Source organism: Zootermopsis nevadensis, unplaced genomic scaffold (assembly GCF_977971745.1).
Source record: "Zootermopsis nevadensis isolate Lab colony 2312 unplaced genomic scaffold, Znev_1.0 Znev_ptg000046l, whole genome shotgun sequence".
In the NCBI taxonomy this organism is placed as follows: Eukaryota; Metazoa; Arthropoda; class Insecta; order Blattodea; family Termopsidae; genus Zootermopsis; species Zootermopsis nevadensis.
The window spans coordinates 663,455-688,178 of NW_028259178.1; the positions used below are offsets into that span (position 1 = coordinate 663,455).

Genomic DNA, 24,724 nt, shown 5'->3' on the forward strand with positions numbered 1-24,724 from the left:
ACGAATGGAGCACGAACTAGAAGGAAAGGCGAATGGTAAAAAATGTGAGACTTAATACAATGCTCATTAAAATAGTTTTCCTGTTGGACCCAAGGGCCAAGAAACCCCCCACTGTCACTATTTTTGCTTTTATTGAAATCTCCACAAACCCCTATTGGGTTGTACATTATTTTAAATTTGCCCCTGCAACAGTTTGTATGCATCTCTCGCAATTTTTACCTGGAAAACTTATACAAATTATTTGACAGCTTGTATCTGATACAATATCAATTTGTACCACTAGAACATACATTTATGTCACATTTTTTTTTAAAAAATCCTTAAAAGTAAAGAAAATAAATGAATTTGTAGTAAGAAGTAACAAATGCTTTTGCGGGCCGCCAGTTGGACCACACTAAGCTGAAGTATTCTTCTTCAGTACGACACAAACAGAACTCCAGTGATTAGCATTTTAAAAAGTGTGCAATGAGTGGGAGGAGGGATGCAATCCATAACTTCCAATGAAAATGAGGCTCGCAGCAGTGGACTGGCTGAAGGATGTCCATGATTAAATGAAAATCTGAGTCCTCGAGAGTTTACAATATGGATACTGTTCGAAAGGAAGGTAAAATCTGTAATCGAGCTGAACAAAAACAGGTCCCACCTGCAAGAAAGTGGGACAGGAGACGAAGGATGTCTGCCGTACCATCAGTGGGTCCGGAATCTACACACCAATCAAGTTCATGTTCCCAAGGGAAAGAAGTCACTTGCTGGATAAGGGAGGGCCTGGAGCTAAGAAAAATGGATGGACGAGTCGTTCGCAGTCTGTCTTCAAGCATTTAACAGGATATGCAAAGCATGTGGGGAGATAAACAAAGTATTCTCATCCATACAATTACAGCAGCCACAAGACCATCCATGTTTAAGAATTTTGCAGAATAAATGGCAAATGCAACCCACAATAGAGAGCCACTTGGTATCACCTTCAACACAGAATGTGACTAAATCACAAACAGCAAAAAGAAAACTGAACTTTACCCTAAGTTGGTAGTCTTCTGTGTTGTGGCGCAGTGTAGTCTGCCACTACAAGTTTACAGACATATCCGAGGTCCTTCTTGCCTCCATCATCAGGGCGATGACGGTGGAGGCAACAAGGACCTCTGAAACATTGGTAAACTTCTACCAGCAGACTACACTGCGCTACAACACAGAAGACAGCCATCTTCAGACTCGCCACCGTGAAAACCTCAAACTTTACCCGAAGTTGGCACCATTCCTCCCCCCCACTTCACTCAAGTCGCTCCGGTGACCACCAACCTTGCTCTATTAAAAGTAACACAGATACGATCTTCTACGCTGGTTTCTTTTGGATACCAATCTGGAAAATGGAAGAAAATCAGTGATAATCAGAATGATAAAAAGTAAAACAGAACTCTGTGCGGTAACTGTGTCAATTATTTTCAAAAAAACCAATAAACTAGATTTTAATAAATGGAAGGAAACCACATAGAATTAAGAATAATAATACACATTTTAAAGTTTTTTTTTTTGAAATTAATACATTTTGGGTTTTTTTTATTGTTTTCTATTCACAAAAAATATTAAAATGGACTCTCCATAACTTACACATTATACAACGTACAGCTCATACACAATAATAAGGATAATAATAATAATAAATGAAATTATACAGTATATCAATAAAAATGCAAGTTCAGAATTTTTTTTTTTTTGGATCAAAGTATAAAATACAAAGTTCATGGTTCAACTATCATTATGCAGTACCAGTAACAATTTATGCACACGGCCCAAAGTTAATTTCTCTTTACTTGTATATATGTCAATTACCGCCACTCAGCCATTTTGTAACAACATTTATGTCTGGCGTCGCGGTACTTAAGAAATATACAACTCAACCACAGTCACAACCCAAAGTAATTTTGAAGAATGAAATTGCACGGGATTGTGTCAGCATTGTCTCCGAAATATCTTTAAAGCATGTCATAGGTAGAGAATAAAAACTGAGAACCTTCGCAAAAAACTTTTGGATGACTGAGGCTGGAACAGGTCATGAAGCGGCCTTGTTCATTTGCTGGTAAATGATGACAAAGATTCAATTACACTGTCAGTAAAAACCAAAATAATTGCACAGAAAATAAAAATATGCACTGATACTTAAGAAATGTACAATATTCAATTATAGTATTCATTCGAAAAGTAATGTTTCTTCTGATACAAGTTTTACGTAAAAGAAAATGTTCTGTTCACAATCAACACTTCGCCTGCCACTTCTATCCATTCATAACACATTTACGAAAGAAAGAGCGTACTTTAAAAATAATCGTGCTATTGTCAAACAATTCACGTTATATGTTCACTTCAAAATTCAAATTTTCTTTTCCTCCATTTAGAATCACTGAAATTGTTATATCAGTGATTAAATTTTGCACTGTAATTTAAACAGGGCAGAATGGTGTGAACTGGTCTTCAAGCTTGCAAATTTCTCGATGCCAACGTATTCACCTTAAAGCAATTAATGACTTGCAGTATTTTGAAACGTGTGTGAATCTCCGACTACAGCACGACGGTGGTCATGCTATAAAATCACTGTACCCGTTTCTGCCTAAGGATTCAGTGGGTCTGTGCGAGCCCCAAATTGTTGCTACATCATCCTGCCGATTGCAAATATAGAAACTCATCACCCCACGATCCATCTTCACATTAACTTTCTAACTAGCTAACCAAAATCATATACAAACCCGCATCTAAGCTACACGTCCAGCAAACAACCCTCTATATTTCGCTACCAAAAAATACAAGAACTGTACAAACCACTAAATTCATTATTTAAGTTGGCCAGACTACACAGTGCAACAACCCAGAAGACGACGACCTTCAACTACACAGAAAATTTGACAAAACTATTTTATATAAAAATATATCTCGCTCTTTGGTGCTGGTAAGTGAAAAGACTGAACATGAGCTTTTTAGTGCTTTGCCCTTCTAATTTCAATACGAATTTTCTTCCTATCTGTCACTTTTGCTCCCACAAACCTGTAAGAAACTGAATGCATACCCATAATGAAATTTTCTAGCACAAGAAATTAAATGTGCCCATGATTAATGTTATAATAATGTACAGGAGCCCCTGTAGTTAACCCCAACAAATCTTTGTGGGATTTGAGGTTTTCAAAGCAGTGAGTCTGAAGATGACTCTCTTCTGGGTTGTTGCTCGCCTCGTAGTCTGGTAGGAGTTTACAGATGTTTCACAGATCCTTGCTGCCTCCATCATCATCATCAAGGCTCATTGCCCTGATGATGATGATGATGGAGGCAGCAAGGACCTCTGAAACGTCTGTAAATTTCTACCAGACTACGAGGCGAGCAACAACCCAGAAGAGAGTCATCGCCAAGAAATCTTCATCTCAAAAATTATTCTGAAGCCAAATGGTGAGCTACAAGATCCAAATTAAAAGTGTGATACAGAGTACAACATTGGGTGAACCTAGGAACTTTGGATACGGTGGTAAACAGGCAATTTCGTAGGAGATGTAAAGCCAAACACAATATCAACCTCAAAACCAGTTTGGAGCAAGTGGTTTGATTCAGAATCAAGGGGCGATAACATGTAATAAGACGGATGAACATTAAGAGCAATTTTGGACGTGGTATAGCAATGAAGAGAATCCTACCCATTCGGTGCGCTGGACCGACTCCACTGCCACAGCACCAAACATTTTGAGGCACGTGTATCATACGTTGTAAAGGTCGATGTAAAATGGCCCACATCCAGGTACAATGAACATGACAACAGGTGACAAATCATTTAAAACTCGAAGTCCTGCATTTTAAAAAGTCAATGTATGATCGTAAGACACCCAAGTTTTTAATTTTCAATGGCGCCCTTTAATAATTTTAACGCTGGAGAAACAATCTTCCTCAAACACCACATCCGTCTGCTCTACTTATAGCAAACTTCTAAAACTGAGGTATTCACGTAACTCACAACAAACATCAACTATCTGTTATATATTTTGGATAAGACTTTCATTAACCAATTTTCTGAGACCACTACAACCTTCACAGCCCAATGACCTATTTCTTAAACTACACGTGACTGGGCCTGAAGCTGCCGTTCATACCGATAGATGAGTAAAACATTTTGTGCTCACAGAAGTGACAATATATGCACATCACTTAGGTTCTTTGACTGAAATAAACGACTGCTCAAACATGCTCGATGCCGTCGTCAGGGGCATTCTTTGGATACGTTAGAATTGGCATTAATAAGAACAAGAACTTCCTAACGCAAGCTCCAAAAGCTCCTGATCAATTGCATCTCTTGAAACTTTTATGTGTGAAAAATATAAAGAATTCTGCTACCTGTTGCTAGATTACAATATGCAGACGTACTTGGAGTATAAAATGTATTCAGAACAGAAATTTCTCACTAGGTTCAGATATTTAAACCCTATTTCTCAACACACAACTGCGATCGTCTGTCGAAGTGCATAAATGCATGGAGATGACCAAATATAAACCGGTCACATGCAGAGATCGTACCGGGCTTCACACACGGACAGACGAATTCAAACTCTCTGAAAACTGCATATGAAACTCATAAGGCATAATCAGTTTTGCGAACTTAATGATGACCAGCGCACAACTATTCTGCCGCGATCAGATCCTCGTCCCAGCACTCCAGACAGAAAACACGATTTTTTTTTTTCAAACACAAAGCAACATTTATGAAATGACAATGTGCAAGTTACGGTACCACAGCGAAGTTTTCAATGGAAATCCTTCCTGTGCATCATGTCAGCATAATAAAAGTCAACAAACCAAGAAAGAAAGATTTAAAAAAAAGTCTGCACCAACGCTTAACAAACACACACACACACACCACTTCACTTTATTCATCTTTTCTTCCTTATATATGTGAGAATAGCATACATACAAAAACTACATCAAGTGATCTACCTACAATACATTTTAAAGAAACTCAAAAACATTTATTCATGTTTATTAACAATGTTACTTTCTGGAAGAGGAATTTATCATTTACCTTCATACAACTTGATTTTTGTAGAACAAAGGCACTCGATATGTGAAAAATTTACTATTTAAACAATTATATATATATACAACAGATGTTAGCTGTGTTCAAGTAGAAACTATAATCACAAAGAAAGATGAATTATAAGTAATACAAATGTAAAACTGTATTCATTTATGCTAAGATACTAATTGAGCATCCAGAAAATACCTGCTGAAATGTGAAGAAAAAAAAAATCAACATTTTCTTGGAACAAGATAAGAGTTCAGTAAGAAATCCTGAAGTTGCTTGAAGTTTATTCATATCGCAGTTCCCCCACCTACTTACTTCTGTGCCGCATTTCACATTTGCAATTTCTTACCGTAGTTATGTTGAAAATGGTGCACATTTCTGCATAATATTACACAAGGATTCGGCTATGCGAGGGGTAACAAATGTCTTTGTTTCAATCACAATGCTCAGTTTTGAGGAAATAAATCCTTCTTATAAATGAAGCTGACAATTCCAGTATCTCACATGAACTTATTTTCTCAATTTAAAAAAACTGTAGAAAGAAGCGTGCTTACGGCATCCTAATGAGCGTTCTTTCTCTCAAACTATTGGCATAATAAAGACATTTACAAAGATCTAAACTATGGTTTCAGAAGTTTCTTACTTCAGGAAAACGTAAAGTAAAGTAATCTCGCTACACGCCATGAAGGTCAAGGGGGAGGGGGGGGGGGAAGGAGAGATCAGCATCACGCCCTAGCCGCGCTTTACCCCAGGAAAGGACCCTGGTACCCATTAGATAGGAGGCTGGCTGGGCCCCAGAGCCAGTCTGAACACAGAGGCTAGAGGAAAAATCTCCTGCCCCCCTCGGGGGGATCGAATCCTGGCCGTCCGGTCCGTAGCCAGTCACTATAATGACTGAGCTATGCCAGCTCTCACTTCAGTACACATATTTAAAGAAGCAAGTATTAAAGTCCTTACAGTACACCAAAATGCACAGACAAAATTTACAATGTCTCCTTTCCCTGTCTCTCTGACAAATTTAAAACATAAAACACAGCGCTGACCAGCCAAATGTAATGTATACCGAAAGGCATACCTGTGGCACACCTTCGCACTCCGTCCACGTGAACAAAAACTTGTTTAAGGGCAGCGTTCAAAACAAAGTATGGAGATCCATTCCTTGTCTCGTTTTGCTTTTCGTAACACGTGTACGCTATGAGAAAATAAACACACCACCGACATAAAAGCGGCATCAGTGAAGTTTACAGTGCTTCGTAATAAGGGCTTAAATCAATAGGAATTACTTTTGACTTAATCCCTTCTTGCATAACACAAATGCAACAGGTACTTGCAAGGTGAATCTGGAAAATATCAATTTAAGATCACTATTCTCGTAAGTGCGTTCGTCAAAAACGCAAAGTGTGGACAACTATGACAATGCCGAATAATAAAGCCTGCAACATATCGCACCTTGGAAGAGACAGTACAGCATGACAGGACATGCATCTACCCACAGTTTCTGAAGAGGAATCGCTATTGAGTGCACAGTCCGAACGCACAACACCAAAAATAGTGAATGAATTTTGATGAAATTTGGAACACGTAAATCCCTATTATAATTTATCGTACATATTATTTTGGCCATCACGGACAGTATAAATTTCTTTCCGTAAAGGTGCAGGGATGACTTAAATGTATCTTTCCTAACTGTAAAATATTTCATGTAACAGCAGCATTTAATAAGAAAAATTTCTCTTCATACATACTTTTCAAATTACTCATGGTTTTTTTTTTTTTTTTTTTTTGGGAATGATTACACAAAAGGAAATTTCAAATAGTAGAAAACATGAGCTGTTCATTTCGATTTCCAAATGATCAACCACGTACGGAAACCAGCGACAGGTAGAGGAACCAGCGATACACACATACTTGCAACATTATATTGCGGAATGGCATTGAATTGCACTTCTCAATAAATACGCTGCGACTCGGCTTCCCTCTTTATGCAATATAACAGTGAAATGAACTTTTTCACTTATCACGTATTCAATTTTAACACCTTGGCTGTGGTTAAGAAATGGAACTACTGACTCTTAGAATTTAAATGTGTTTAAATTCCCAAATTATAAAGGGTTTCTCAGTCTTTTCACAAGCAAAAATAATCATTAAATGTCAAAAGTTCTAATCTTAGTAAATTCCTTTAATTGGATTCCCACTCCTCTCATTTTATTCTTTAGACGTTCAGCACGTGAATTCTGCTTTCAGGCACCAGTCTGTGAGGTTCCGGTCTGCTTTGCTGATATCGTTTCAAAACCAAATTAAATTTTTAAAATTACAATGTGAAATTACTTTTAGGATATTAATCTATTCTGATTCAAGATGGAAACAATTTAAACCCTGCTTGAAATTAAACTTTGGTACCTTACTTTCAGGATCATCATGCCACTACTAGGCTACTGAAGACAACCCTGAATAAGATGTTAACATTCTTCATTCTACTGCCCTGAGATGAGAACAGACATTAGCTACTATCTTATGACAATGTATCAACACCTGAAATCATCCTCCAATTGAATGTTTCTGAAAAGTGAAATCCAAGTTTGTTAGAAAAATCACCACATGGTTGTACCTGGTATCTGACATGGCAATATTCACGTGAGAACGGTGGCTACATTGAGGACATAGATTCAAGCCAGGCACAGTACCGCCACACTCGCACGGCTTCTGTGGTCAGAAAGCCGAGCCTCACGCTGCAGTTACAGACTACTCATACAGCGTCAATAACAAACTGAACTGTCTGCTGGGTTCATGTGCCCTGTAGTCTGGTAGAAGTTTACCAACATTCCAGAGGTACTCGCTGCCTAAATCACCACCACCCTGATGACAGAGGCTACAACTACCTCTAAAAACATCGGTATACTCAGAAGACAACCATCTTCGTACTCACCACTGTGAGAATCTCACATCTTTCATGGGAATTGTTCATACCTGGGACTGTACTCGGGGTACTTCATATTCTGTGATAGTGTCCAGAAGCTACAAAGCGTATCTCCGGATGAGACGAGATTCACGATTTGTCGATGCTCAGAGGCCCTATCAAAATACCAAAATTGATGAAGATATAAAACCAAAAATTACAATTCCCCCGATTCAACACACAAAACCGCGCAAGGGCATCGGCACATCAGGAGCAACGGGCAATGCAGACAAGTCCTTACATCGGACATTAAGTAAATTTACATGTTCTCTTATACGCTATACATTACACTCCTATGACAATGTTGTTCTCGGTTCTGGTGCCGCGTAAACTTGTGGGCAGATACGACCTTAACTCTGAAGGTGGAGACAGAATGTCTCTCCGAAACACTGGTGTATACCCACAAGTATATATAGCATCACAATTCAGAAGAACATTATCATCTATGCCACCATGAGAACCTCAAATCTCACATATAGTTTTACAGTTTTCTATGATTGCAGATTTCGTTCTTCTTTGTAAAATATGTTTTGGATTACACTAATTTATGGCTACATATTCATACATATACAAAGCAAAAGGATTATTTACAAAATCTGGAAGCACATTAGGCCTATTAAGATCTAGCACAGTTGAAAATCTGATTAATTTTTATAATCTAAAACAACGTGACCACGTTCCAAGTTTCAAGTTATAAAGCTCAGCTGTTTATCAACAGTGATTGTTAACTTAGTGTCCACACACGAAGAGAAGTCTGCTGTCAGCAGAGCGGGCACGAACGGCTACACTGCACCCTTTCACAAAATGTGCCCACCCCCGCAACACAATACACTGCACTGCCACTCGTGCGGAAACCCTTACCAACGGGTGGGGAAGAATAAGTTCCAGTTGTGCAATGAGTATCTCAGTCGAGGGACTATTTCAAAAACGATCACGTAAATGTGGGAGAAACAAACGCGAGTAACATTTGTGTTGCTTAACATCGCAGAATGCAGTGTAGATGGAAGATCAGTGCCAAAACGGATCTTACAGCATTGGGTACTGAGACTACGTAATCCGGAATATGATGCTTCAGAATGGGAACCAATGGTGGGCTGCTGTGATCTGCGAAAACAGCTCAACATCTGACTCTTTAGAGAACATCCTGAGTCAGGAACTGACGATTTCCACGACAGTATTTGTCCTTCCCAAGTTGTGTTGTTGGATGGTTTATTTTATGTGTGAGGCATATATGTGAACATTCTACCTCTAATTAGTACAGCATATTTAAGGAACTTGTTACTAGCTCAAAACATATTTTAAGCCTCATAAAAATAACACAATCAAAACAAGGTCACTGACTGAAGCATGTTCTAGACCAGGGGTCGTCAACCTTTGTATACCTACCGCCCACTTTTGTATCTTTGTTGATGGTAAAATTTCCTTACCGCCCACCACCATGAAAGAGGTACAGCCCCGCCCTCGTTATGCTCACTAAACTCGTGCCTTTGGCTACGGAGCTCATTCGTTGCTCCCTCGTCCACGAGTATATTTTGAGAAGTGTCCGGTGAATTATTATCAATAATCATATGGAATTCAAAAGTAACTTACAAAACCATATTTTAAAAAGTCAAACTCGCGAAGTTGTTAGCAGTGTGTTCGATATATGGGGGGAAGAACAAAATTTGTAACAACGGACAAAAAACCCCACCGCCCACCACGAAAGCTTGAATCGCACACTAGCGGGCGGTGGGGACCAGGTTGACGACCCCTGTTCTAGACTATGTCAAACAGATCAGTTTCATACAGCAAAACTGACTTTTCACTCCATTCATTAAATGGTAACACACATTTCAAGCCCTTGTCTAAAATTTTCTTCAGAGATTCAGATGTGCCTCAATTATACATTTTCATATCATGTAGCCACAACATGGGTTCAGCTCTCTAAATTACACCCGCAGGTTTCTGATATGCGAGTTATATTAACAAGTAAAGGTACACATTACAATGCATCTAATGGAATATGCAGAGAGTAAGAAATCACTCGGTAATAAAACTCAAACCATACCTACACGTCATGACATTTTTTGCTGAAAAAAAAGTAACCAAGCAGTTCCACATTTTGGTAAAGTCGCTTCACAGCCGACAAGCCACGTGTCCATGTACCTTTTTGAATGAATCGCGCCAAATTGTAATATACGAGCTTTCTCAAAAAACTTGCCTGTCTTAACTTTCTAGCAGATATTTTTTTTTACTTTAGTCTGGTAAATATGATCATTATGGCCTTACATTCAACCTTCCAGTTCCAGAAACAGGGATATTATTTCATGTGTTACAACAACAGGACTGTCTCGTTAAGCCTTGTATCGACTGCGCGCGGCTGCCTCGCGAGGCAATGTTCGTTGCTTTGCCTCGCAAAGTCGATACCATGTAGCCACGCGTGGCAGAACGAACAATGCCGCGCTCGAACTTGGCGCGCGTCGAGCCAAATCTGAGCGGTTCTTTGTCCCGCGGCAAAGGGATTTCACTGTGCTGTATTCATAGTGATCTTGCGAGAACTGACGAACAGCGTCGATCACAGCCGAACACGGCTGCCGCGCTCGATGCTGGTAACCACGAGCACAATGAGCGAACGAACGAGTTTGCCGCGCACGAACAGGTGCGCGAGGCAGCCGCGCGCAGTCGATAAAAGGCTTTAAAGGAGACAAGAGTGATCTGCACTAACTTACCACTGAACTTTTGTCCATAGGTTTTTGAGGCTGCAGTTCAACGCATAACTTTGACTTTCGTGTGAGAGTCACGCCGAACGTTTTGATGTTGGCCAACGTTTCGGCAGACAAGGCAGGTGCCATTTTGAAGGTGGATACGGGATGTGGCCAGTAATCAAGGTCTTATATAGGGCCCCGAGTTCGACAAAACAGAAGTCACTGATAACACGGCGGCTACCATTCCCACATAATCACGGAGGCAATCAAGATATCGAAAAGCCCACGCAACTTCAACTGCAAAGCACGGCCTGTACGGCGCCTTCAAAACTTGCCCCACCTCGTCTCCACCTTGAAAATGGAACTGCAATGTTCGTCAAAACGCTAGTTAACACCGAACATTCGGCGTGACGTTCGCCCAAAAGTCAAAGTTATACATACCGCTGAACTGGTAACATCAGAGTTGAAGTCCCCATACGATGGAGGTTTATAGTAAACGCTTTCTGGTTTCCGAGCATCCAAGTTTACAGAATATTAGTATTTTATATACATATTAAGTCTGCTTGTGCTGTGATGTTTCAAAATGATTCTCTTTTTGTTTCTTTTTTTAAATTTACCTTTCAAAGCACATAATCATGTGAGAAGCAATGATTCAGAAGTTTCTGTTCATTTTAACAACAACTGAACTGCTCCGAAACACACGTAAGTATTACATGTACTTGTTGAATCACGTACACAGACATTACACTACCATTTCAATTTCAAATTACATAATATACAACCTCAAGCCTTATCTAAATAAATTCCCCTTTTTACACAAACATGCCGAGATGGTACAGCTTTTGCAGGCAAAGAAACTATTCCAATGGTTGGGTCCAGATGTTAAAACGCCCCTCAAGACTGATTAATCAGTTAAACCTCCGATCACACAGTATCGTCCTAATCAATTAAAATAAAGTTTTTACACATTTACTTTTGAATCTCAAACGACAAGAACGCAGCTAAAATATTGTTTACAATTTCTGTTATCATTTATTAAAATCACAAACTCTTAATCACAAAATGCCTTTCATTTACGTAACCTAACCTAATCCAATAGTTTCTGCACTTTCAAGAGATACATTTATTACTCCTTATATAAAACCACTTATTATTTCCTGTTTTAACCGTCGACAGTTCTATGCGTCGTTACGCACTTTACAATAGCGCGCGCACGTTTCAGCAACAAGAGAGGTCCTCAAGTCTATGCAGCTGGAGGCAACTGGGCCTTGAACGCAGCACAATCAATACAAGCCATAAAGATTCTAACGGTGACAAATTTGTTACATTTTTATGAATTGAGATTTGCTTAATCCAGATTAAAAATACAGATACTCTGTATAGTATCCGTTGCAGAAACATGCACGCCGTTGTAAGAAATGCAATAATTAGTAAAACTGCCGAGTTTCTGTTGACACGAGCTAATACAGTGATAAGCCCTGATAATTTCTGTCAGTAACGAATGATCTGTCAAAAATGATCCTTAACATTTTCATATGGCAAAAACATTCTGGAAATTTCTTACTAGTGAACAATAATTACGTAGTGCCACCTTCCCAGATCATACATATGAAGAAAAAAAATATTATGTTTGTCACTAAGCTTCCTTTAAATAAAATTGCAAACCTGCAACAAAGCTCCTGAGAAGTTACCACAGCCAAATCTTCTCATCAAAACAAGCACACGAGACGATCCTAAAATCTCTCACAATGTAGTATTGCATTAAAGGCTTTGAAACATAATTTACATAACTAGGGGGGCATGTATATAAGACACAGGCATCTAATATTTAACTACACATGTGAACACACAAAAAATAAATGCAAGTCACCTCTTCCGCTGCCCCCCCACCCCCCCCAGAAAATAATAAACACTTCAAGGATGCTACCACCAACCATTAAAATACCACTAATATATAAAATAAAACACAATCATGATTATATATAGAACAACACACAACTAATTCTATTTTATACACAACAGAACTAATTACTGCAAAGCATCTTTCCAAATGACAGGAAAAAAAACCCACACCCAAACCCCGTCTGTCCCAGAATCCTGTTCTGTCCAAACAAAACCGAAGCCCACTTTAACGCAGAAACTTAAAAGAAACATAAATGCTCTTCTAGTGACCCTTAAACAAATGCAACCTATATAAAGTACAAGCAAGTCAAAACAAAATTGTAACTGTAACATCGGATACACGCACGTGTTACATAATGTTACGTCACGTTGCAAAAAAAAAATTAACAACAGGAAATCTTTCATATTTAAATGGAAGCCACAATTGGCACAGAGTCATACAACGACTCTGGCTGTTGGTACCGAAGACACGAGTTAGCTCAACAGAATAACAATGACCTCATGACCCTGCACCCGACTAAACCGAATGATGAGACTACGGACAGCCTCGTTATTAACGGAGCACCAATGCACGTGGAATACCCAGTCACACAAAACATTCACATAATCCTCGCCTGTGGTCTGCCGAACACGTGTCCGTAACAATCTATTCTTAAACACGTTCTTACTCGTATGACATTTTAGAATTTTCTTTCTTTTAAACGATACCTCATTCACTGTTACCTTCCAAAGAGCATATTTGGTCTTTTATACCAAAGTTATTTCACTGTTATGGAATATACTGTACAGCGTTATTTTTAAAAATGTATTCTCGTCCACTAACACGAGAGAAAAGAAATATCGAACCTAACATAGGTTATACCATTCCACTTGAAGAAACACTTATGGTGCTTCAACCACACTGCTTAAGTCAGTGCGTACAATATAAATTTGTGTTATTTATTTTAAAACCTGGATTAAAGACTAGTCCTATACTGATTTCAGTTTTAAAATTCAACTGTACACACGCAAACATCAAATTTTCACTCATACAGGGTAAGCAATGTCCCTGCATATATATATATATATAAATATATAGATATGACCCCCGCCAATTACGAGATCGACGGCAAACTCGTGTTATAACTATATCACAATTATGTTACATTAGGTTGCTGAGAAAGCAAACTTCTCTTTGCAGAGACTATCAAAATACTTCCTGCAACCTCACTTTTTAATTACGTCACTGTTCAGAAGAGACCATGTTGGCAATCGGTACATCGCAACAGAAAGCAATTCACCGCTACATATATACATATACACACACACTTTATCATACGACTACGCCTTTGTTTTCCAGACTGCAAGATATTTCACATCTGATCCAAAAACAAGAGAAATATGATACAGAAGAATAAGAACAGACGCTAAAATGCTTACTTTTTTAACATTTTCTTCCGAATATCTTTCACAGGTATTTCCAGTGACTTATAAAACTCCAGTGGCATCCTTCGCCATTCACTGAACCCATTAAGTGAAGATGGTAAATTATCAATTTTAATCAGTCATTTCAAAAAAGCCCATTCTCCCAACTTTTGATAAAAATGAGTTTATTTATTTGCAGTTTTTCAACAACGCCTTTTCAGCAGCTCCGACTATTCTTAAACCGGCGCGATGGGCTCCGCGTGTCTTTCGGACCGCTTGATGCGATTAATGGTCTGTATCTTAACGGCATCCTGGAAGAGGGACTGATTTCTGCAGCATTTCCTTGTCCTGAAGACAACGGCTATCAGATGATTTTTCATTGGCATGTCATCCTACGCTAGATTCAACCGGCACGCATCTATGAGACTATATTCGGCTTCTAAAATCATAACCGTACCCGCACGTTATCGGACGATAAAAGCTGGACCTGACATCAGAGTTCTTCAACCTCCGTAGTCATAAATTTTAGGCACTTAAAAATGCTGAAAATAATAACTCTAAATATTTTAGATGACGGTGTGATGGATGGAAAATGCTTCTTCATAATTTGCTCAAAGGCGGTCTGTTTCGATAAAGGGCCTTCAAGAAATGACTGATTAATTCGCAATACAACTCGCAGAGCAATCAGCATGCATAAACTAACTGTAGCAAAAGATAATGCACTGATCAAGAGATATGTTACGTCATTAATATGCAAGCATTTCATCTAATAATTAAGACTTGGGCTAACAAACAATATTGTCCAGGTATAACGGTAGTCACTGCCAAATAAAATATGATGTCCGTAAAATGGAAGACTTACAAGAATTAAATTTCCAGCTCAGAACATGAAACTTAAGTTTTAAAAATTGCCAGTCCCCCTTCACCAAATTTATTTGGAGGAAGCCACGCTCAGCTTCCAAATTAACTGCGTATCATTTCATACGAACACTATATCATATTACGTTAGGCACCAAAAAAAAAATACCCAGTATGCCAAATTAAAATTGATTATGGCACAACTGTCTGTAAAAAAAAAAAAAAAAAAACGTGAATGTATCGCTTTCCGAGAAACCACCTGCCTTGCATCTTTAAGCATAAATATTGAATCGGGATGATATTGCGCCATACGATACGGAATAATCAGTAACTGGACGTACTTCAACAAGCAGTAAGTTCAGTACTCCACGCCTCGTGTTCTACTTTGAAGTCAGAATTTTTATGATGAGGACCTCACAGTATGGAAAATTATTCTCACAGTTCTGGAGATGACAAAGAACTGTTTTCGTGTTTCATTTCTGATAATGCAACACGTTCCACTGCATCCTGTTCTTTGCTAGCAGCATCCCTCTGAGTGTCCCCAAATCTTTTCTGTTTTTCGACACTCTTCTTACAACCAGAGGATTCTTTCTTTTTGTGAACAGGATTAGATTCAGGTGAACCACTGGTCCTATCTCCTGACTCACGTACCTTACAACCTGAAATACGATCTGATGAATCAGATTTAGAGTTGCTGGCATTTGAAGCGACAGGGTCTGATTCGCCAAGATCAAAATTGACTCTGGCTTTATTTGTACTTTGGTTAGAATCCTTTGAATTTGAATGTTTTACATTGGAACTGCTTGGTTCCAAACTTCTTGCAGAATTGAAAGAATTGGATCTCGTCCGACCTGATGAGCCGTGAGCCACTTGGCTTGTGCCAGAAGAACTTGGCCCCACAGAGTCTGTGCGCCTTCTACCTTGACCGTTACCAGAACCGGGACCTCCTGACAAGCGCCGCACGCGCTTCTGAAACTGCAGTGCCGTCTGGCGGTCGGAACTGGACTGCCGTCTCAGATCCATGCTGTAACTCTCTGAAACGCTGCGGTTGCGACGTTTTACGGCGTGTGGGTGGAACATTCCTCTGAATCCACCTCGCAACTCATTCTCAACACCAGGCTGTGGAACAAAATTACCCGTAAGAATCATCCTTACCTAGAAATCAATAACTAAGCACGTCAAGATCAGCTCTGTCATGCAATATGAAGATCTCCAAATCAGCATAAAACACAAAGCAAAGACAGAGCGTAACGAAGTGCGAATATGCAATATGTCTGCATTAAGGAATCGCTCAGGATGAAATTTCAACACAACTTCACTAAATCAAAGACCACGCCTTCTGACAACTGCAAAAGAAAATTAAATGATATGAACAGAACATTGTTCTATGTGGAGTACAGTTACTTCAATCATGTACAAAGCCCTAACATGTACAGTCTGCACGTGTGCAATCTGACTGATGCATTTCCTACTCAGAATGGTCTCATGCAAAAGAGACGCTTCATTACTTCAACTTTGTTTCAGAATAAAACAGGTCTATGTGGAAAGCCCCTAGGTGACAATCTTTGCTTGTAGCAAAAAAGGGAAGGGACTCCTGGGGGTAGAGGACCTGGAGGTAACGTAGCCATGTGGATTGCCAAGGCCTGGCTGGTTACCGGAACCACCGACGGTGATATTATTATTATTATTTAGTGTTCTGTCTGACGACAGGTCCATATGAACAGGATCCTTCCATCCTTTTCTCTTCTCGGACTGGGACCTGTTCATATACGTTCTTGGCAGATGATCCAGAAGTGGTTTGCCATTGCCTTCTTCTGTGTGTGAATGGAGTAATTGTTGGGATGCCACGGAGGAAAACTCCGTGTTGCCTAGACCACGGCCTTGCCCAACACAAGTTATAAATTCGAACCCGAGACCCCAGGATTACAAGGCCAGCGTTCTAACTGCTAGACCACGTAAAATAAACACGAACAATGCATTTTCAATACTAAAATTATGTACCCTGAAATAAACTGTGCATATAAAGAAAACAACTTTATAAGCGAAGACACAACCTGATTCCTGGAACAAGTCCTATTTGATGAGGAAAATCTGACACACAGAAATTACTGTGGATCAAACCATTACATTTAACTAGACAATTTTGTATATTACGAATTACTTTAACCTGAATAAACTAAATGGCAAGCAAATCTCAGATTAATCACTAAGCACACTTTCTATCACGCCAGTAATATAATATTAAAAAAGCAAATCTCAGGCAAAAAGAATAATAACGAAGAGGGCTGATCAAGAATATCCACAACATTTTTTTTTATAGAGAAACGACTAATAGTATCACAGTGACGAGCACGTAGGATGCTTGGCAACATCTCCTGACACCACATACCAGCGGAGCGGGTAGGAGCTCGACTCAAGTCATGAGTGAGTTGATCTACGGTGCAATCAAGTTTTTCCGTCCGATGTATTGTGAAACGGACATGCTCTAAAGTGTCTGCATGAAGTTATGACAGAAACTTGATAAGACAAGTCACAGGGGATAGATAAATCATGGGTTTATGGCTACAACCCTGAGAAAAACAACTGTCGTCACAATGGAAGATGCTGTCGTCACCTCAGCTAAAGACAGCAAGGCAAGAGCAGTTAAATGTAATAACAATTCTGATAACTTTCTTTGACGCAGAGGGTCTGGTACACCACAAATTTGTTCCCGAATGCCAAACCAAGAATCAGACTGTCTACAGAACCATTCTGCAATGCCTTTGAGACGCAGTTTGTCAGAAATGACCTCACAAATGGTTGCCTGGTAACCGGCTCCTGCACCACGACAATGCGCCGTGCCACGCGGCCATGACCAAATTCTTGGAAATGCACAGCATCCCCATGGCTCCCCACCAAACTTATTCACCAGATCTGGCCCACTGCAAATTCTTCCTTCCTCTTACTCAGGCAGAAGAGCACCCTGAAGGGGAAATTATTTTAAGACATCGCGGAGGTACGAGTAAATACGACGTGGCAGCTGCAGGACATTCCGAAACAAGCCTGCCAGACAGGAAGGATAGCTGGGATCGCTGCATAGAATCTGGAGGATCGTACTTTGAAGGAGATAACTTTGAGTAACTTGGTAGGACCTGAGGTTTTCGTGGCCGTGAGTCTGAAGACAACCGTCTTCTTTGAGTAACTTGTAGATTCCTTCCTAAAAAGAATTCTGTCCCAGATATTGCTGACCAGCCCTCCTATCAAAAATTGTGATGACTAAGTACTGTTTACGGCTATTACGCAAAACGACGTTGTAACTGACTTCAAACCAATTATCATACGCATTACTGTATAACATAAATAGAAATCAAGACTTGCCATAACCACACGGAAGTCCTTCACGTCGTTGTAGCCAGAGAGGCACTCCTTCAACTTGGGATCGATGTGTAGTTTTGAACTGTGCTTGTAGTACTTTAAGAAAGCCCAGAACTTCTCCAGTCCATACAACTGACCTAGATGGAATAAAAATAAATTTCAATACTTCTGGTGCAAGCAAAATAACGTACTCGAACACACAGAAATCCATGAATGCGCAGAAAAACATTAGAGCAAAGAAACAACAAGGTTGATGCAAGTTAAATATTCATGAGAAGTTCAAGACACTGAAAGGGGGATAAGTTGCATCAGATGTAGAAAATTATCCACCATTTCAGCAGACATTCCAGTTGCCATCTTTAGGGCCAATCTGATTCACCCCGAAGACGGCAGGCGTAATACGAGATGTTAAATTATTTTCAGCACTCAACGAGGATCAGCCCCGAAAGCCAAAGTTGCACACACCAATGTTTTTATATTCTTTGATATATAAGGAAATATGATTTTACTCAGAATCTTCTGAAATGTACTTAGTGGCTTCTACAATTACACTAGCAATATGTTTTTTGTTATTAACAACTTGTTACTTTATTATCAATTTACACATCTGAGTGCACGAATGCTGTGCATTTGTGGAAGTTTCTTGTGTAGGCTTAAAACGTCATGAAATGGTTCATTATGCAAATAAGTTACGTGCTTCAAGAACAGATCTGACTTTAAACATTCTCGTCAATACTTCCAATACAGTCCCGCATGACTTCCAACTATGATTATGGTTGTCGTATGGCCACTTACCGAGGCCGACGTGTCCTGCAAGAGAACGTGAACTTTCAGTGTGTCATCACCGAGACTGGACTGACCTGCACAACTTATTCTGAACATAAGTATTCTAATACATACCCAACTTAAGCATACTTAAACACACTGCCCAAGTATGAAGTTAAAAATAGTTTGAATTTATGCTAAATTAAATTTAAATGAAAACATCTAAAGTAATAATTCAGAAGTTACAAGACTCCGCAGCTGTGAAGCCAAGAGACTACAGTCGAATGAAAAATCAATGCTGTTTCTCATATTATCGAATGTTTATGGCATTGTGGATGGTACAGTAACAATTTTTGCAACACTGAATATGTCAGGAGGTCTACTATCAAACTCCACTCCTCGGCTTTCAGCCTAGTGGCGTTAGCGAATCCTCCTATTTCTGTAGCACATGACCAAACTTTGCATGACAACAGTGTCACGCAAGTAAAAATGAGCCTGTGCAAAGAACCGGACAACTTCATGAAAAACAATACACGGGACAATGTCAACTGCCCAGCATTCCAAAACGGTACCTGATCTTAATGTCCTCACGAGCGGAATTCTTACCGCCATTCCCAAATATTTTAATTCCCCAAAGAATTTACTAGCAACTGACTCCAGAAACTCATAGGAATGATAAAATTCTTCCCGACTCATAACTTCATGCAAGAAATAGAATGTACGACTTGCCGCAATACCATCGTTAACACAAATTGAATACGCGCGATTCGATAACTTACGAAAAACACATAAACCGTAACGCTGTCTTCCTTAAGCAAGCTATGGTCCTGTCGTCTTGCGTAGTTTCACTCTAAAATGACTAACAGAGGCACGCAGCGTAATTAAAACAACTCACATATGTTCCTTCATTTGCCCGCTTTCCTTTACTTACCGCTTTCGAAGTCAGCAATGGTTTCAGCTTGAAAATCCTGATACACTTCAGGGCGGAACTTCTTCTCCAAACCATAGCTATAGAAGCGGAACAGACACTCCAGGCCGTACCTGAAACAGCGACAGACCACCCCCCTCATAAGAAATACCAGCATGAACAAACCAGAAATTCCAGTCTCCATAATTGCAAATAAATACGCAATAAATGTTCTTACAGTAACGACATCTTATTCTGTACATTACGTTTCAAGGCAGATATAAAAATGCAAAGTATTTTATAAACATGAGCTTTCTGAAGTCAATGTTCCAGCGCCAACAGCTTCATATCAGTAACTTAAAATATCTCGAAAGAGCACGTGAAGTAACACTTCATGTGGCTGAAGCTCTGGGATTAGGGAGTTCTCATTAACAGCCCTTTCAAGGGATAACATACCAATTTTCCATAAGTGGCTTACATTAAGAAACAAACTATTAAAATATTAAAAATTTGCCGTCAATCACAATTATAATATTGTTAAAAGATTAAAACATCATTTAACGTTCCCCCATCGAGTACTCGATTACATAGGAACTTACACGACTAGTTTCGGCTATAATTTAGCCATCAACGGGTATTATGTAGTATAAACTTATCACTAATTACTGATTATTATTGTTTTTTATGTTTTATAGTCTTCATTTTCTGATGATGTTCTTGTCTTTTATTATTTCTTCGTTCATTGCACTATCACTGGTCACTATTAGGTTTGTATTTTGTACTTCGCGGTGACGTCAATATTTTTGTGTAGGACTGTGAAGTAAAGTTTTAATTTTATCAATGACAATTGAAAATAGAATATAGAAAACAAAATAATTAGTAAAAATAAATTATGTGAACTTACCCAATGATGAATCACAATATGACGCATTTACAATATCAAACAAACTATGTTTTTTTTTTGAAAATATTATTTGCCTAGAGTCTGATTCTAAACACACTGGACCTTCAAATCGACGCAACTCTCCGTCACTATCCACTTCTCTAACAGCAAATACGGTTGTCCAAATAAAGCATAGAATTTACTGCGCCTCATTTTGCCATAGAAATGACGCACACGTCTTCGAAACATGTTACATTGGTGTCTTATCTGGCGTAACTAACTGAAATTAACTGAAAGTAGAAGAAATCCGCTTGCGGACAAACACAAGATTATAACGACTGAAATTCTGATGCTAGCCGTATATTTACATCACTTCAGTTTCAAATTTGTTGCACACGGTGTATTATTTTGAACGGCAAATTTCGTGGAAAGGATAATATTAAACTGGATTAAGTCGTGAAATGCGCTGAAGTGACTCTAGTCTAGATTTACAGCGTAGTCTTGTGGATAAACCTCTTGGCTTTCGTATCAACACGGACATTCTGAGAGGCTGAACGTGCGTCAGAGCACGCTCATGTCCCGTTCCGTAAATATTTTTGATCCAAAATACCTGTATCCTTCTCGGGCGTCCTCCACTGCCAACGTCTTGAATTCCTGGTACATTTTACGATTGTAATTCTCTCTCAGGAAGAAAGACCAAAATCTGAACAATGTGTTCATTTCCTGGGACTGCCCAATCCCCAACTTCTTGCGCTCTGAAACACGGTAACAAAAATCTTAAGAAACCTGTAATTAGCAATAACCAAGTCCATCCTGTGACAAGCAACACGCATTGCACATACACTGCCCTCTTCTACTCTAAATATCCCTCTGCGACAAGAAACCTCCCACCAGCTGCTAGTATCGTGAGCTCACCCAATCATTATTACTGTCTAGATTTATTGTCAAATACAACTACATATCCATATACGTGAAATGTTACTCTTGTCACCCACGTTTCGTCTGTTCTTCAGGCAGACGTGAAACGCAACTTTCATGGCACATACAGGTTGAACATTAAACACCTTCAAATATTTATTTACCCTCTCCTACAGATCCATTACATATGCGAGATTTGAGGTTTTCATAGCTGTGATGATGATGTTCCTTCGGGTTCTGGTGCCATGTGGACTGGCGTCAACAGACGCCAACATTCCAGAACCAATACAAATATCATCATAACCGTTATAAACCCTTACTTGAAAACACGAGTCTTTAATTTAAAGTACAGAATGGTACAAAAATTGGGGGCATCTTATTCTGCGACACGCACTTTTGGATAACCATGGTACAACTGAAACATACAAACGCAATGAGGAAATGTATTTTTCCCTAACAATCTGGCATGGAAAAATTGAAGTTACTTTACACGGACCCACCCGCATTCGCACTAACGGAGGTGTAATACCTCCGACTCCTCCTACCCAATTATTGCCTCAATCGGCAACAGTAAGACGCAGCAGATTAAGCCACGGACTCACAAGTATGTCCTATCAGGAAGAGAATTTTATCGACAAGCGTATCAGGACCTAAAACCATAAATCAGAAACGTAGTCTGGATGACCAGGGTTTGATCACTGACAGGGGCAGAGGATTTTTCCTCTAGCCTCTGCGTCCAGGCTGGCTCTAGGGTCCACCCAGCCTCCTTTAAAAAGGGAAATGGATGGAGTCTTTTCCCAGGGGCAAAGTGTGGCTGCGGCATGACGCTGAGCCATGCCTCATGGCTCGAAGTGGCTCATCTCCCCTCTCAAAGTTCTTTGGATTCGAGACCCTGATCAGACAGCAGGGCAGAGGGGGTTGAGTTGGGCGTCTAGAGTCGTATACCCAGCCGGAGTTTGAGCCCTGAAAGGTGTCTTTGTTCTGATTGTCTTATATTTATATTATATTTTTCATTAAGTAATATACTTCGATTATTCGAAGTAGTTTCATTCGGTTTTCTTTCGACTTTCACCGTTTCTCCCTCCCCAAGCCGTACCACCTCCCGGCCTGGGACGATCTTGGCCTTAGTTTACGTAATCCGGCAGTTCCCTTCTTTTGGGGGGGGGGGGGGGGGGGGGGGTAAATGCTGACCACTCACCCCTATCTAGTGCTGAATTTAAGAATGGGTAAGACCTATACCTCCTCTCCCCTCAAAGCTCCCACATGACGTTTTGCAAAATAGCTTTACTTCACTTCACTTTACCAAAAAAATGACCATACCTTTAAGACACCTGGAGTAGTACTTGCTATAGACTTCCTGCTTGAAGTTGTTTTCCTTCAGTAGCGAGTGAGACGGATGCTGGAAGGTTGGCAATGACTGAGGCGTGCTGCCAGAGCTGCCAACCGGATAACTCTCACTGGGACTCGTCCCAGCACTACTGCTGCTCAACAAAATCCCAACAAATCCAACGTCATTAAAATATTCTCTAAAACTTAACACATTTCCAACTAACGTCGAACTTAATACATATTCTCCGTCGAAAATTAACAGGTCCTGTATTTTATTCACCTGAAATTGTCTGTAGGAGGACGTCCACAAATAGCAAATGACAGAGCGTCACAGTCTACATTCATGCGAACGTCTCCATCAGTCTTCTGTGGCACAAGTTCTACACCTGTGGTTCATGTAAGCAGAACGACAGGCTCTAGCTTGTGCAGTGCAATAATAAGACTCTGTAAAGCAACTATCAAATCATTCTCCTGTTTCTTGATGAGCGCCAGAACTGCGTTAGCTTCTCTAACACAGACCTGCACAACTCGTAATTGGGCTTTACAGTTATTTTAATTACAGCTTATTTAGGACTTATTACACGTAACAATATTACAGCCCACGCGGAAGACCAACCACTTCCACAAGTCAACCTACCTAACTTGATGTATGACGCAGTGAAAATTAGGAAGACGGGTTTGGTGCCGTGTGTTCAGCAAAAAAAACAATGAAATGTGGACAAAATTCAAATGATCAAAATGCAATGTGTGGTTGCGTTGATTCCTGGTTTGTAGAACAAAGAAGGAACAATAAACACACTCCTTAAAGTGGACGATGCTATTACAAATTAACACGGAAGCATTTCAAACACAGAAGTGTCTGATTTTCCAAGCTTTTAATAACGTCATGACACAATGGGACAGAAATGTCTCATTCAGCTACTCAGAGTTACGTACTACCAAACAAAAAAGTGTAACTCGCGACCTATAAAGGTTAATAATTAAACCAGTCGTCAAATTATAATTATGGCTTTTTAAAAATTAGATATCTCAAAAGAAAGGCCTGCGGTCCTAGAGATCACAAGCCTGCAATAAATCTTTAACCTTTTAATGAAAATTCACCGTCTTTTCATTCACCACTGATTTCATCGTAGCTTATATTTTAGTGCCTTCAGTTCGGCTTTCACAGCTAAATCAATGCTGACACAATTTCTCATTTAATCGAAGAGATTCATATTACCCTGGGTACAAACCGTGAACTGAATTAAGGGTGATTAAGAATATGAAATGATTTATTTGGGGTCAGCGTGAACTGCAAAATGACAAGCAAGAAATGTATGACCATTTTAAGAACTACGAACAGAATCCATGAACTGCTTTTCTCTCTAGATCTTAATGAACAAACATTACCTGGAGTTCGTACGCGTCCTGTGCTCTCTGACATCCATGATCCATCCAACGTGACTTTCCACTGGTGGATTATTGGTGTGCCTTGTTTTGCGCTTTCGAAGAGTGCTCGTGTCTGGAGGGCAACCATCTTTGGTAACAGCATAAAAACGTGACGCTCGTCGGTGGTGACGCTCTTTATGTGGCCAGGCCCCACTTATGCCTTGGAAAGCAGGGGGTTCTGATATGGGAACCTGCGTATGTACAAGTAGACAGAAGTTAAGAAAGATTCAGCTGACGGCTAATTCTGCGCGTTTGTTAATACACTTCTGTAGATATTAGTACATCAAAT

At 39.6% G+C, this 24,724-nt stretch overlaps 1 protein-coding gene across 2 annotated transcripts in view; it reads right to left on the reverse strand.

Annotated features, from left to right (window-relative positions):
• Positions 1 to 1,510: 1,510 nt before the first annotated feature.
• larp (La related protein) overlaps positions 1,511 to 24,724 on the reverse strand; it is an 89,662-nt gene continuing 66,448 nt past the window's right edge. For both annotated transcript variants that reach the window (XM_022085291.2, XM_022085292.2), the window contains exons 14-19: positions 24,397 to 24,626; positions 22,999 to 23,159; positions 21,371 to 21,515; positions 19,902 to 20,011; positions 18,209 to 18,342; positions 1,511 to 15,970 (exon numbers count right to left, since the gene is read on the reverse strand). In XM_022085291.2, coding sequence (XP_021940983.2) covers positions 15,287 to 15,970; positions 18,209 to 18,342; positions 19,902 to 20,011; positions 21,371 to 21,515; positions 22,999 to 23,159; positions 24,397 to 24,626 — 1,464 coding nt within the window. In that variant the 3' untranslated portion in view covers positions 1,511 to 15,286. The remainder of the gene's footprint in view (positions 15,971 to 18,208; positions 18,343 to 19,901; positions 20,012 to 21,370; positions 21,516 to 22,998; positions 23,160 to 24,396; positions 24,627 to 24,724) is intronic.